Here is a 15562-nt window from a genome sequence, read left to right on the forward strand (position 1 = left end):
CTATATTTTAAGCACTTTTCTTATCCTTACAGATAAAATCAAAGTACAATATAGCAAGAAACCCAACAAAGATTCAAACCAAGGTAGTTTGGCTTTAACCTATGTAATACTAATTTGGGGTGGAAAACAAGAATGTTAGGTAATAATAACCATTGCTTTCACTTTTATATGTCAAATTGTAGATAACACTAATAATACTTTACATTTATAGTAATAACTAGATTAAAATTTGACAGACTAGAATAAAAGAATGTATTAGGAATATGCACAATAGTATATTTATAAATCTTAAACAGAAATACCAAACAAACATAGGTATAAGGGTCAGAACAATTAACCAAATTATGTATTAGGTACACTTACCGTGAGAGAAGTACCCTACTTCAGCAATGAGGAAACATATGCCCATTATGAAACTAATCCAAAACCTATAGCTTCAAAGTGGTGTAATGATTAGAATCTACTCTTTTGACTCCAAAATCGCCTTTCTCTACACTGTGTTTCATGATTAACAGTAGAAAATAAGGGGAAAAAGATAGTCTGCGTTTCTGTTTATAACAAGATTCAATAATGTAGACTAATCTACTAGGCCTACTATAACTAGAAAAGTGACAAATATAGGCATTTAGGTTTAAAGGAAATTTTAGAGGGAGATGCCAATTAGTTGTAATAATAGATATAAAAGTCTTGTTGAAAGAAAAAGGTGTCAAAATTGGAATAGGTTCAATTAAGAGTGTAAAAAAATCAATTAGTGCTTTTAAGAGGGATTCATAAACAAGGCAGGAGTTAGACAAGTATTTTTATTCCTTGCCTCTACTTCAGATTCTTTTTGGAAGAGGCTGGTGGTTCTGATGCTCTAAAAAATAATCTAAAACCACTAGATTAAATACATGGAAAGATTTCTTCCAACTCAAATTCTGTATCCCAGAATGACTCTGATGAAGATATGATTTTATCTTCTTAATTTTGTCAAAGCAAAACCAGTTCAAACATACCGTTTTTTTCTGCAAAGGCAACCGCATCGTCTTTAGTACTGAAGGTTAGAACCATGTTAGACAATGGATCAGCCCTGTAAGAGACATTAAGCTTTGGATGAGGGGAAAGTCAACAGTTACTAAAAATATATTATGAAATTTAAAAACATACAAAGACATTCAGCAATTTTTAGTACTTGAAAGAGTTGAATGAAAAACCCTAAGTGGGGGCGGGGGGTCTATGATGACCACAGCTAAGAGGAGAAATCCTATATTGTCCAAATATTAATAATGATATAAAACAATGGTACTTCATTAATAAAAAATCCAAGAGGATTCTCAAAATGACCTGATAAATTTATAAATGCAACTGTCAGTATTATCATTATAAAAACCAAAATAGATGGCAACAATACGCACTCTTCTTAATGAAGCTTTCATTATTAGTGATAATAAGTATATGAACACTTAAAAAAAAAAAAAAAAAGCTCCTAGCTATGACGTCTAATTGAGTTCCTCAATCTAGGATGGTGGTAATACTTACAAATTTATATAAACTTTTGCAAAATACCGTACAATTTTGGAAATGTCACTTAGTAGTATGACAAAAAAAACAATGTTTATCATGAATCTCAGTTTCAAAACAAAGAAGTAAAAATGTATAAAAGGTTTGGGAAGCAATTTAGATTGTGTAAATCTTGTATCTTTCCAATAAGAGAATGCATCGAAAGTAAGCATTCAATTGAAGTGAAAACCCACAAACTTTTGCTGCTAAAGTTTTGGCCATACACTGTGGTTATTATCCTGGGATACCTATAATGATACGGAGTCTTACCATAAACTCCATTTTAAGCAAGAAAGCTTCAACATGGCAAGCTATATTAGTACTAAAAACAAATGCTAATTTTATATTGGTTCTTCTTTCTCAAAGCAGTTGATAGCTAAATAAACTATACTGAGAACAAAAGTGTCAAAATAAATACCCAGTAATATGACTAGTAATTTGACTAGTGCTGACATACACAGCTTAGATGAGAAGAAATAATGCAGAAAAAAAAAAAAAAATGTGGGGAAAAAAACTCAGGATCCAGGAGACCAGGGATCTATTCTCTGCAAAGGTTGTACAGCCTTTATTATCATCTTCCTTTATTTATGAAGAAATAAATACATGGGTTAAAGAGTAACAACTTGTTACAATAAGCCACCATTCTTGAGTCACTCAGCTTCTACCCTCTTCCTTTTCCACTTTATCACCTGTATTTTGCAAATTTCTTTTCTAGCGTTTTGCCCTATCAATTTATACCATTTTAAATTCTTTCCAAACTACTTTCCTAATAGTACTGTTATCTTTTTTTGACTCCAATTCACCCTTCATCGTGTTGCCAGATTAATCTTCCTAAAAGTTCAATTCCCAAGCTCACAGCCCAATTTAAAAACTTTAATTTCTACTGTCTGCCAGATTAATTTCAGTCTCCTACCCTGGCATGTAAAGACTTCTACAATTTGATCAGAAGCCACTTTCCAGTCTTTATAATTGCTCCCCTTAGAAGTAGCCAACTGGTCAAATCAGATTGTTAGGCATTCCTCTACTTTCTCACAAGCTCATTTTGGTCCACTTGGATATCCAGCGAGAGATTACTATTTCATTATGTGGAGATTCCCATGACTACCTATCGTTTCCATGAAGTCTTTCATATTCTACCTCCTCCAAGTATATATAATCTCTTTTCAATATTTACTGATTATTTGTGCTTATATTGTAAGACTTTATTTGCTGAATTCCCCCTTACTGACATTCCAATTTGGGTAATGGCAGATTTACCTGCCATTAAAACCAGACTTACATGCTTAACAATTATGTAATAATCTTAAAACAACTGTTTGAAAGGACTGAAGTGTGACCAAAACCAGAAAAGAAACTGGAGAGGACTCAACCTTTGAAATAAGGGGACCACACTGGGTTATATCCAGTTTATACATTTTTCCCCCTAAAAGGTACTGTCTAGTCCAGATAGGTAGGCGCATTAAGAACTCAAGCAGAGTCTTACCCGCTCAAGGCTTCTAAAGATAGAGTTTAGAATTGCCAGAGAGGCTGAAAATTTAGGGGAAAAAGAGAAATGAATACAAAGAGCATAGAAGTTTTGAACTCCATATAAATGGGCAAGGTTCTAAAACAATAGTTAGACTGAAGGAACTGAATAGAGATTTCCGCTATTGTCTGCTATAGGTGAGATTGAGTTTGGAGTTTCAGTCAGAAGGACTTGGTAAGCACCCTGTGCTTTCCATCAAAATCTTAGGAAGGCCATGCCTTTTATTTAACACTGTGTTCTAGAACAAAGCCTAGGGGTAAAATTGAAACAGACCTAACCAAGCACAAATTACATCCTCTACAAGTTCAAGGTGATCTGTCTACTTGAACAAAACTCACTACACATTGCCAAGGTCATTAACTAAATAAGAATAGATTAAGAAGTCTCAATCATCTTATTCTTTTAATAAAAAGTTTGTTTGATTAACTGATATTAGCAAATTAAAAAGAAATCCTACATTCACCAAAAGACAATGTATAAGAATTTTCATTTTAGTATGATAGTTACCTAAACGCCCATTGCCTTAATGCAATGAATGACTCTCACCAACATAAAGTTGAGCAAAAAAAGTCATAAGAGCAAATAAGGGATGATTCTTTTTAAGTATGAAATTAGGCAAAACTAATCTATGCTATTAGAACACAGTATAGTAGTTACTTTTGGAGGACTGAAGCTGGAAAGGGACATGAAATGGGGACTTCTATGTTTCTCTCTCTCTGGGCATTAGTCACATGGGTGTGTTTACATGGTAAAAATTCACAGAGCTATAACTTCTAATCTGTAGCATAGTTTTTTTTTTCTCAAGCCTGGCAAAATAATACACTGCATTTGCTCAGAGTTGCAATGATATCTTTTAAGTTACTTACTAGACACTAATGAATACCACTAAACCAATACAATGGACAGACATGGAAAATTATTTTATCATTAACAATAATGTCCAACATTGGTGACAGATTGTGCTACACCATGAAACATCCTTTGTAAAAATATCTAGTAAGCAATATTACATGTTCTTTTTGTGCTATTACAATGCTAAATGTGGGGAAAAAATGTAACCCTGATTCTAATACCAGTAAGTATGGCAAATAGAGTCCCTTTTCTGTTCTAGTAAAATATCAAATATTAAAAGTCCTGTTTTTTCACATTTGTGGTTACTACTTATTGGAAGATTAAAAAAAAACAAGATTCAAATAAGATTCTGACAAAGCAGAGTAAGTCTTTTTCAAAAATACTTTTTGAAAAGAACTTTTAATTAGTATGTAGTATTTAAGTAGTATTTCCATGTACCATAGTAAGATACAGTTTTGCTTTTAAAGCAGTCGGCTATTAAATACTAAGCATTTCAAAAATTAACTTTGCTATTTAATGCTAATAATGATGTGTGAATCTTTGGACAAGCATTTAAAGTTAAATTTAAAGAACTCACTCAAATATAAAGTGTTTCATCCAGAAACATTTTATAGTATATAAAGCACAAATATTCAAACAATGATTTATTGCTGAATGTTGCATTACAACATTGAGTCTAGAAGAAAGAAGAGGAAAGGAAGACAGAATTCTTTATAAATTTCTTTAGTCTCTAGCACTCCATATAGCATATGAAACAAAGATACCAAACACCAATATATCACTTGCCAAATAAAATATAATTCCATTTAAATTGCAAAATACAGATGTTTTTAACAAATTCCCCAAGGTACATCAACCAGAAAAGATGCTAAATACCATACTTAAATGAGACATAAAAAGTGATAACCACTTTCAACTGGAGCTTGGACATATAATCTGGAGTCCCACTGAGAACAACACTTTTCTAGCTTTTTTGGCTGTTTTCTCCAGTAGCAGTGTGTCTTGGTCAGAGAGATGTAGTTTATTAAATCTCATTGGTGCCACAAGAATTTATGACCACTTTAATCTAATGCACTATAAAATTATTAATCATGTCAAGATCTCAGGAACTTGCAAATTCCCCTCGAAATAGTTAATTTCTAAACTCCCCTATTCTTCTCCCAAGTAAAAAAAACTGTTACTAAGTTAAACCAATATACACATTATGCCAATAGTACTCACAATTCAGTCATTTTTATCCAATAAATTGTGTAACATTAAATAATGACATCTAAACAAATGGTTTTAAAAAGTATGGTCATATAGGGCCTCCCTAGTGGCACAGCGTTGAACACTGGGTTACGAAGCTGCCTGCAGCCTCTGCAGCGCCAGTTTGATCCCCGGCCACCAGTGAGAGTCTCACTTGGCGCGACAGACCTCTCCTGTCTCGCCCGCTGCTCCCCTCAGCAGTGTATTTCATCGTTTTGCCTGTTCTGTTCCCCGCTCTGGTGAATTCTCTCACGCTCCCGCACTTCTGACTGTACCCAGTGCTTGTATACATAATAAATCTTTAAAAAAAAGTTAATATATTAAAAAAATATATGGTCATATAGCATACTGTAAATGAAAGAATTTGAAAAGTCAGTATATTTAAAAGGAAAATTTTCATAGAGAGCTGAGAATAATATTCAAATTAAACTACTCACGTTGATGCCCAACCCATCAAAGGATTTTCCCATCGCTCCCTGGTATCAAACTCCATCTTCCATTTCTTTGTGTTGTTTACTCCAGACTGCATGTTATTGCGAGCAGGAACAAAGATCCTGACCTTTCTAGTTTTGATATGTTCTTCTGGAACACCAGTTAAAGTAGTAATATCCTAGAGGAAAACAAGCAAGCATGTTTGTAACAGCCCACATCCAACCTGGTATACTTTCATTGCTTCATATATTCATGTTGTGCTATTTAGATTTTGTAAGTGGGTTTTTAGTTTTCTGGCTTATTTCGTTACCCTATAAGTTGCCATTTTGATATCTATGAAAGATCTATTGTGGTGGATCTTAGGGAGGAAAAGGGTTCATAAAAAAATTTTTAGGTCCCATTTATCCAACAAAGCATTGGCAAGTTCTTCAGAGTTTTCTGGTAGAGGAGTCTGTAGTCAGTAGACTTATTTCATGAGCAGGTGTTACTAGTCAGTAGACAAAGACTATAAAAGGCTTTTAAAAAGGGAGATAAAAACAAATGTTAAACAGGAAAAAAATTAATACCAGTGTGGTTTCTATTTCACACTGCTCACAATCAAGCCATCTCTTCAGAAGAAGGACTAACCTTTTTGTAAACAATTAAAATCAATTAAGTTCAATTACTATTTTGATTTCTCTCTTGTTGGGTGAAACCTACTAAACAAAACAATAATATATCAAATCTATTCTGCAAAAGTGAGCCAAGAAAGTTGCAGTTTTTGCAGAAATTTAGAACAATGGCAACTTAAGTTTACTATGATCTATCTAGCAACAAATGCTCAAGTGGTGAATGCATACAATTTTGATGCCTCAGATTAGATATAGCCATCAAATGACAGTGGCAGTTAGGACACAAAATAGTAATTCAGAGTTAATCTCCATTTAAGAGAGTCAAATATTCTACCAAAGCAAGATCATATTAAAGTCATGGTTCAACAAAGGGTTAACATGAAAATGATTATATCCAAGTTGTGAAACTAGAAAATATAACCTATTTTGTGAATTTCAATTTTATTTTTAATATATCCCAATGAAGGTTAATGTGGTTATTTATAATGCCATGGACCAAAGAACGTGTAAGGAAAACACTAAGCTCATTTCTGACTCTACCTACAGATTAAAAAAACACAATTCTGTAAAATTATTGTAGCTGGCAATTAATCCTCTGCTTAACACAATAAATATCTTTATACCTCTACCAATAATTAGGTGTGGCCCAGACCAAACCAACCAAAAAGTGTTTTGGGGAAAAAAGAAATATCACAATGTATCTTTAAATCGTGTCCACGCTCGTCTCCAGGCCCTGCCACAGAAGGAAGACTGTACGGGCATTCCTGGCTGTGCTCGCTTAGTCGGCACCCTGCATATTAGCACCTGCTGGCAGCAGTTATGGGCCACACTGACTGTAAACTTGAGGCCCACTTGAGTGCAGGCTCCCAATGAGCAGATACCAGACCGCATTGTTTACCCCTCACTGCCCTCTCAGGACATGGGCTATATACACCTGCAGATGCCGAGTTTATGAGGGGTTTACGTCACCTCACCATTGCCAAAGCAGACACGCTCCCTCCAGAGAAGTACTAGTAGCCTTGAAGCCAGGTAGTGAGATAGGGCCTTCCCTAGTGGCCTAGCGGGTTAAGGCTCAGTGCTGCTGCTGCTGCTACGGCCTGAGTTCGATACCCAGCCCAGGGAGCCAACCCACGTAAGGTGCAGTGGCCTCTCCTCTTGCCCACTGCTCCCCTTAGTGGTGTAGTTCAGTAATGTTCACCCTTCCTGTGTGTGTCTCAGCCACCACCCGCGCCCCCTGCCCCCGTCTCCCCTCCCCCCTCCCCACCCTATGAAACCAGGTCTAAGAAATGTGTTGGAAACATGTTAGTTGAAAGAACTGAAAACATAAGCCCCATCAAGGTGGAAGTAAGAAACTCACATCTAAGGTGGAGACGTGTTATAGGGCAGCCCCGATATTGCGGGGACTTATTAATACTCCACATTACAGGCACACACAAAAGGTTAACAAGGTTTATTTACAAGGAAAATGTACAACTCAGGGAGAAAATAAAGTCTTTAATGCGTCCTACCCGATCCACCGACCTGGAAACCCAAAAAGTACTCTCCGAGCTGGCCGGACGCTGCGAGCTGGCGGAGAGCCAAAATGGGGGACCCCCGCCCCAAGCCCACGTGTCTGGCTTATACCAACCTGGCTGCTTAACCCCACCCTCAGGTCCCAGCCACCTTCCCTTTGGTGGTGATGGGATTTGGAGTTCCCAGTGTCTTTGGCTTGGGGTGGGGGTGGAGTCCACAAAGCCTGTATGGAATTAGCTTTAGGACACCCTTTTCCCCCTAACAGAGGGACCAAGTGTTTGGGTTTAAACCAATGTTTTACAGCTTACAATGCACTAGAATCTTTTAATTTTTACTTCTTGATACTTTATTCTCATTTAAGTGCCCTCTCTAGCCAAAATCTCATGTGCTAGCTTCATTTTTGTTTTTTGTGCTAACATTTAATCCAGATGTATTCCATATATTGGTGCTGATAAAACGGAATATAGCAGCTTCCATATGGTGGGAACTAGCAAGGACGTTCCCATATTATCCTCTGTGCAGGGGATGGCATTAGATAGTTCTAGACAGAACTTCAGAGCTAACCCCTGGTCTGTTTCCACCAGTGTGCAGTCTCTCAATCTGCCGGGCAGTGAGAGTCGAGCCCTCTTGAAAAAGGGAAAAAAAAAAAAAAAGGAAAAAAATCCCACCCACCGCTCTGAATTCCATATATTGCATTTCTGTACTTTTTGGCTCACATAATGTTGGGATATGTGTATGTACACACATAGCTTTAGAAATTCTCTAGTATCTTTACTTACTGATCCCTTTAAAATGGGAAGATTTTGGGGGCCTCCCTGGTGGCGCGAAGGGTTAAGAAGCAACCTATGAAGCTCTCCGCAGCCTCCGAGGCACGAGTTCGATCCCCCGGTCGGCCAGGAAGCAACCCACAAGGCGCAGCAGACCTCTCCTGACTCGCCCGCTGCTCACTTCAGCAGTGTACTGCGGTCCATCTGCCTGTTCTGTTCCCTGCTCTGTCTCTGGTGAATCCTCTCAACCCCCTTGCCTCTGGCCTCTACCCTAGCTCTTGTATGCATACATAAATAAATCTTTAAAAGTATGTAATACTGAACAGTTTACTCAAAAAAAAAAAAAAAAGTTTCCTCAGCTATAGCTAAGCAAGGTATAACCAAACAATAAAGTATGTTACAAAATTATGGGATGAGGCAGCTTTTCCAAATCCTACAGCAAACCCCTTTGTTGTGAGCTTTTATAAAAACTATAGCTGTAAGTTGACTACTCTTTAAGGTGTACAGGAAAGGAAGAACATTAAACTCTTAACACTAGTTACCTCAGGAAGATGAGATCAGAGGAAACAGACTTAAGTTTTCTTCATAAAATTCTATAATATGATGTATACATGCCAAAGTAATTAAAAAAACCCATAAACCTTTAAAAGTGGAAATAGTGTTTCTTGACTTGTGCTATCAAGGTAGAAAGGGATAGAATGATTTTTAAGGATAGAAAACCTTTTTTAAAAGTAGCTACAAAATGTTGCTAAGCTCCTTAACTACCAGTGCTTCCATGTCTGCAAATTATGACAATTATTTATTGATATATTCCCCTGATTTAAAGCTGGTATTAAAACAAATGAGTTTCTTAATTTTGAAGCCCAAATTTTTCTGGCACAGAATCCTTGTTTTTGCCTGCAGAAGACATGTAAGGTACTGCAGCCGAGTTGAGCTGCTGCCAAAGACTGAAAATAAAAAGGCTTGGCATCTCTCACATACTTGACACCTAAAGGGCACAGAAGCTCTAAAATTCCTAGTCCCTGTAGGCACACTCTTAGTCTAGACAGACTGATTTCTCACACTTTTAAAATGCATCACGACACTCTATTGTTATCATTTCTTCCAGCTTCAGCTAGTGACAGAACCTATCCTTTAGGCGACATTTCAATGGGCTAAAGCTCTCCCTTTTCAAGATTCCATTAAAACAATGTAATACTTGAAAAGAACTATGAGGCACAATGTTGAACTCTAACTTGTGTCTTCAATGCTTTGCTTTGCCCATAAGTTCTCACTGACCTACCTGTGACTCAACTTCTTTAAGCAAATAAAATATCTGCAAACAATTTAATCATATTCTTAGATTTCTACTTCTGTATTCCAATTCAGATTAAAATTTACTTATGAAAGGTACACTTGTTTTGATGATATCAATATTACCTTTTATAGATTTCTCATTTTTACTGGTAAAACAGCTAATTTATAAACAATAGTCCATAAATTTTCTGATTATAAAAAATTAAATCACTTTGAGGTATCAGAAGCCTTCAAGTTGATAACTGAAGAACCTCAAGACTCACCAATACAATTGTCATCTAAATTCTTTTAGATATATAGACAAACTTGCTGAATTTTAAAACTGTATACAGGGCCTCCCCGGTGGCGCAGCGGTTGAGCGCTGGGTTGCGAAGCTGCCCGCGGCCTCTGCGGCGCCAGTTCGATCCCCGGCTGCTTCCCGGCCACCGGAGGAGGTCCCACATGGCGCGCAGACCTCTCCTGCCGCCCGCTGCTCCCCTCAGCAGTGTACTTAGGTCCTTCTGCCTGCTCTGCTCCCCGCTCTGGCTCTGGTGGATTCTCTCACCCTCCCGCGCTTCTGACTGTACCCAGTGCTTGTATAAACAAAACAAACAAATAAATAAATAAATAAAAGACTGACAAAAAAAAAAAAAAAAAAAAACTGTATACAATTGGATCAAGCATGAAACCTATATTGCTACTATTAAAGAATGTCAGTATCTTAATAAAGTTTCAGAAATGCAATCTTATATACAGTATGCTATTTTAAGAACGAGAAACTAATCGTGATGCAAGATGCATTCAAATAAACATCTTCAGTAGCAGACTTTTATCAATTTCCAAAGTTCCACTCTTTAAAGCACCATCTCTTCCACAATTTTGAATTCTGCAAGGGCTAATAGCTAACCTTCCATTTCACAAGTCTAGTTAAATAGAAGAGGAATTTTTATAATTAGTGTATATGCCAATATATGTAAATGAACTTTATTCTTCCAAACACCATTTTCCATATAAAAATTATGATTCGGTTATCAACTGTCCCATTTATCTTGTGTGAATTAAACTTTTTTTTTTTTTTTAACAAAGGAAGCAGGGAACAAGCAATGGGAAGTTGGTGTCAAAATGCAGAAAAACCTCCCAGCAAGCTTCTTGCAACCACCCAGGATTTAGAGACTTGCTGGCCGCTCTCTTTTCAATACCAGAATTTCACACATTTCAATGACTATTATGACTTCAAAGAATCAAATTTTCATCATTGTCCGTCATCTGCCCGTTGATTTGTATAAAGGAGTTCTTCTGCATGCACTCCAAACAAAAGCCTCCTTACTTTTGTGGCTATATATCAAGTTTAAAAGTTTTGTTTGTGACAGTTGTGTCTTTGGTAAATTAGGGTAACACTGAAGGAGTGCAGCTGCTCTGCAGGAACCTCCTTTTTGGCACCATTTCACTTAAATAAAAACTGAATAATTAGATTCTGCCTTTATTAAACCACAAAAATGCCACTGGCCCTAGTAATTACTTCCGGTTGCCCCACCCACTTAACCTTAATAGTTTACACTTGTCATAAAGAGAAATAAATGAAAAAGGTTTTCACTACCTTTGTATGTATTTTTGATCAATCTCTCAGTACATCCAAATGACATTTCTACCAAGTAGTAAGTTTACTATATTGCATGTTATTCTGAATGAATGTTCAAAATTTTTAATAGAGCATATATTGCAAATTAAGTACAAATTCTGCTTGTAGAAACCTGTTCTTCTGTAGTCTACTAGTTACCAATTATGTTTAAATTTATTTTAGACCAAAAATCAATGTACATTTGATGGTTACATTGTATTCTACTTCGACGATGAAAGATGTTAAAAGAAAAACAATGAGATCTGTAATAACTCTCAAGTACCCTACATACTTAACACAAGAAACTTGTTAAATGGTCTCATAAATAATAAAGGACATTTTACAAGATAAATTTTACAGTTTGAAAAATAGAATTGGCAGATAACAGAACCATATGTATTTACTTACCATGGGAGAACTGTAAATACATCTAAAGTTAGTTGCTACGGTGATTGAGATATAATCAAAGCTATAAAAATAAATCAGTGGTGTGCCTATAGTACCAATATTTGTTTGTTGGTTAAAACACACTGATGTGGGAATCCAACCAGGTAATTTAATAAATGTTGGAATGTGACGTCCACTAAATTTTGCAAGCTGAGCAAAGGAACCCAAGATTAAGTTTTAAATGAAATGTTAAGATAGAAAAAATCATGTAAATGAAAACAATTTTCATTCCTCCTAGTTCCTTCTAAGCTGCAGTAAGGAAGAGCAGTGGTTGAGTCAAAACTGTATTATAGTCTCAACTTTGGGCAAATCAACAGACTTCTAATTCATCATCTACCAAATCAGTAAAGTGAAGTAAAATGAGGACTACATAATGTATGTAAAGGGCTTACCTTGGGCAATAAAAATATTTCTCATTTTTTTCATATTTCCCAGTACTTACTATGTATCAGACAACAGATATAATGATCAATAGTACAGAAATTATCTCTATTTTCATTAAATTACTATTGAACTATTTTAAAAGAACACAATGAACAAGTAATGAGAAGCTGGCGTCAAGATGTAAAAAACTGATCTTTCTTGAAAAATAGTAAATAATTATAAATTAAATATAAATTAAGTAAAACACAAAAAGGGTCTTATAAACTGATTCAAGTTTTGAGTGAAAAACCCTAGCTTTCTTTTTTAATAAGGGTAAAGATTCCATCTCTTGTATATGTCAAACACTGAATACAGCGTACACTCATTCTTCAAAATGAAAGAATAAGGGATAACTTACCCTTGTTTCAATTCAAGTGGGAAGATGCTACTATGCTGTTATATATGCCAGCGGCTTTTGGGGACATAAAGATAGGACTTCATGCTTAAATTTAAAAGTCTATAATCTTGAAGCAGATGAAAGTAGTAAAGAGGTGTATGGAAACATAATTGTATGGTGGATACACTTTTGATGGTAATCGTAATGTAGTACAGACAGTGTAATGTTACACACCAGAAACTTAAATAATAAATAAACCAAATGATTTTATGAAAGGCAGCACTCATTTCAAATCTAATTAATTGCTCAAAATGTGACTCTGGAATATTATACAGATTTATAATCTCTTTGTAATGGTGTAGAGATAGAAAATATAAAAATAGTTTCAGATTTTTACTGCACAGTTGTTATATTTTAGAGTCAGTGATTTTACACACACAGCCAAATAAAGTCCATGAAGCAGCTACTTTGGGATAGAATGTTACAATTTTTAAAAGGTTATAAAATATAAATATAAACCTATTCTCATCATGTTAAATAGGAAACTCCATTGTAAGACCTCCCTCAATTCTACAAGGAAATAGTTGAAACAGTATGTTTTCCAATCACTTTGAAACAGCAGAAAGTGAAGTTTAAAAAAAAAAAAAAAAACATGCCTGGGCCTCCCTGGTGGCACAAGAAGTTAAAACTCAACCTACGAAGCTGTCAGCAGCCACTGCAGCACAAGTTCGATCCCTGGCCAGGGAGCTACCCACATGGCACAGCAGACCTCCCCTGACTCGCCTGCTGCTTCCTTCAGCAGTGTATTTCAGTCAATCCGCCTGTTCTGTTCCCCACATTGTCTCTGGTGAATCCTCTCATCCCCCACGCCTCTGGCCTGTACCCCGGCTCTTGTATGCATAAATAAATAAATCTTTCTTTAAAATCATGCCTAACAAATTATTAATAATGCTTTAATGAAAACCAGCATGCATCACTGAAGTTTTTCTTTAAAAGACTTGTTCTTTTGCATTTTAATGCAAAGCTCCAGAATTATTTTTTATTTTTATACCACTAACTCACATGGCTATATTAGGACACACAGTTTTTTGAGAAGTTGAAATAAAAAGGGAAAAAAAAAGTTTGGCCACAGCTATAGAAAGAATCTAAGTGCCCCCCCAAACAGATGAGCGGATCAAGAAGATGTGGTATACATACACAATTGAGTACTACTCAGTGTTCAAAAAGATGAACTCATTCCATTTATAGCAAAATGGATAGAGCCCAAAGGGATTATGTTAAGGGAAATAAGCCAGAAAGAGAAAGACAAATACAGGATGGTATCACTTATATGTAGAGTACAGAAAAATCAAATGAAGGATCAGATAAAGTCACCCTTAAAAACTAACCCTCAAAGCTACCCTAGAACTGAGGCAGCCAGAGTGGAAGGGGAAGGGGCAAGAAAGAAGTGGGTAGAGTCATTGGACTATAGTACTTAAGCCTAAAAGAGCAGAACCTGTACTTTTAAAACACTTGCAGCAGTGTAAACCAATAGTACTTCAATAAATATTTAAAGTTTGGTCACAAATCACTCAGAATTTATAGAGCATATTATAATTTAGAAAGGTCCAATATGTTATTTCTTAATCACAGTCCTCATACCATGGCAATAAATGAAAATAATACACACAGAACATAAAGTTATCAAAATACATGGCATCAGAGAACTAAATATGAAATAGCTGTTGAATTATGGCAAAGGAACAGAAGTGAGGTAAACTACCAAAAATCAGGTGATGGTTTACACAATAAATTAATTTTTTTTTTTAATCTGGAAAGGGAAGCTGGTTCAAAGCTAAATGCTTCTGATTTAATAAAACAATATTCAAAACACAATGGTGTAAAAGTTCAACAATTTGACACATGTAAAAAGCATAAGACAATTTGTTAATTTAATGTAAGAACTAAAACCAAGCTATGCAAAAAACATTTTCCTGACATAGGAAATGACAGATAACTAAATATATTATTTAAATTGGGCTAAGTAAATAACATACATGCATGTGTGTGGATCGATCTATTTATCTATCTATCTATATCTATATCTATATCTATATATAGATATAGATATACCTTAAACATTGTATTATAACTCAAAATTCATATATATATATATTCTTTCAGCAATCTTCTGATAAAAGCCAGTACTTTTTCTTTAAGCATAGATCAATGACTAGAATTCAGTATTGTTTCTCCCATAAACCACCAAAAAAATACACCAAAATTTTATAACTTTGGTTTTTCAAATGTGAAGAGAGACTATTAAAGACACTTGTAAAATAATCTGAGTCCAAAATCTATATAGAACTTATGATAATCATTTATAATTTTTCCATTTGTCAGAAATTGTTAGAATTCACCTTTACTATTTTTTCAAAGTATTGAACAGAACTGTCACAGAACATTTTGTCCCATATGCCATTTAGACTGTAGTATCCACATAAAGTAAAACTAATATAGAAAGGTGAGGAAACAAGCACAACAAAGTCTTGACAAGCATATGAGTCAATTACTGAGAGCTGAAGTCTGATAGTATACTAAAAACTTATGCTAAGTCATAGTATATAGTGTAATTATTAGTGAGTATGTTTTATAGAGAGAAGTGGGAACATTAATAACTCAGCAAATTGTTAAAGATTGGTTTAAAATAGTAAAAGTCATTATTAACAAAGCAATTATAGCAAAATAATTTTGTCACAATATATGAACTTCCATTGCCATTCATGATGGAATAACAGGTTCCAGACTGGCTCTTGCTACATAAAACTGAAGAAGTAATTTTAAGCAACTATTTTCAAATACTGGACAAATGGCTAACAGGCAGCACCATAATGGAATCCCTGAAGGGAGGAAAATTCAGAATACAGTCCTACAATCATCTTAGCTTTATGCCTGGAGGTATAGTCCAAGCCATGGTGGAGCCCAAGCAGAACACAG

General features: G+C 35.4%; 1 protein-coding gene across 1 annotated transcript in view; it reads right to left on the bottom strand.

Annotated features, from left to right (window-relative positions):
- Positions 1-15562, bottom strand: part of NDUFS4 (NADH:ubiquinone oxidoreductase subunit S4) — an 81386-nt gene that overhangs the window by 20466 nt on the left and 45358 nt on the right. The window contains exons 3-4 of the mRNA XM_037530492.2: positions 5602-5774; positions 996-1069 (exon numbers count right to left, since the gene is read on the bottom strand). Coding sequence (XP_037386389.1) covers positions 996-1069; positions 5602-5774 — 247 coding nt within the window. The remainder of the gene's footprint in view (positions 1-995; positions 1070-5601; positions 5775-15562) is intronic.

Source organism: Talpa occidentalis, unplaced genomic scaffold, assembly GCF_014898055.3.
Source record: "Talpa occidentalis isolate TD23 unplaced genomic scaffold, MPIMG_talOcc4v2.1 talOcc4.6, whole genome shotgun sequence".
Lineage (NCBI taxonomy): Eukaryota > Metazoa > Chordata > Mammalia > Eulipotyphla > Talpidae > Talpa > Talpa occidentalis.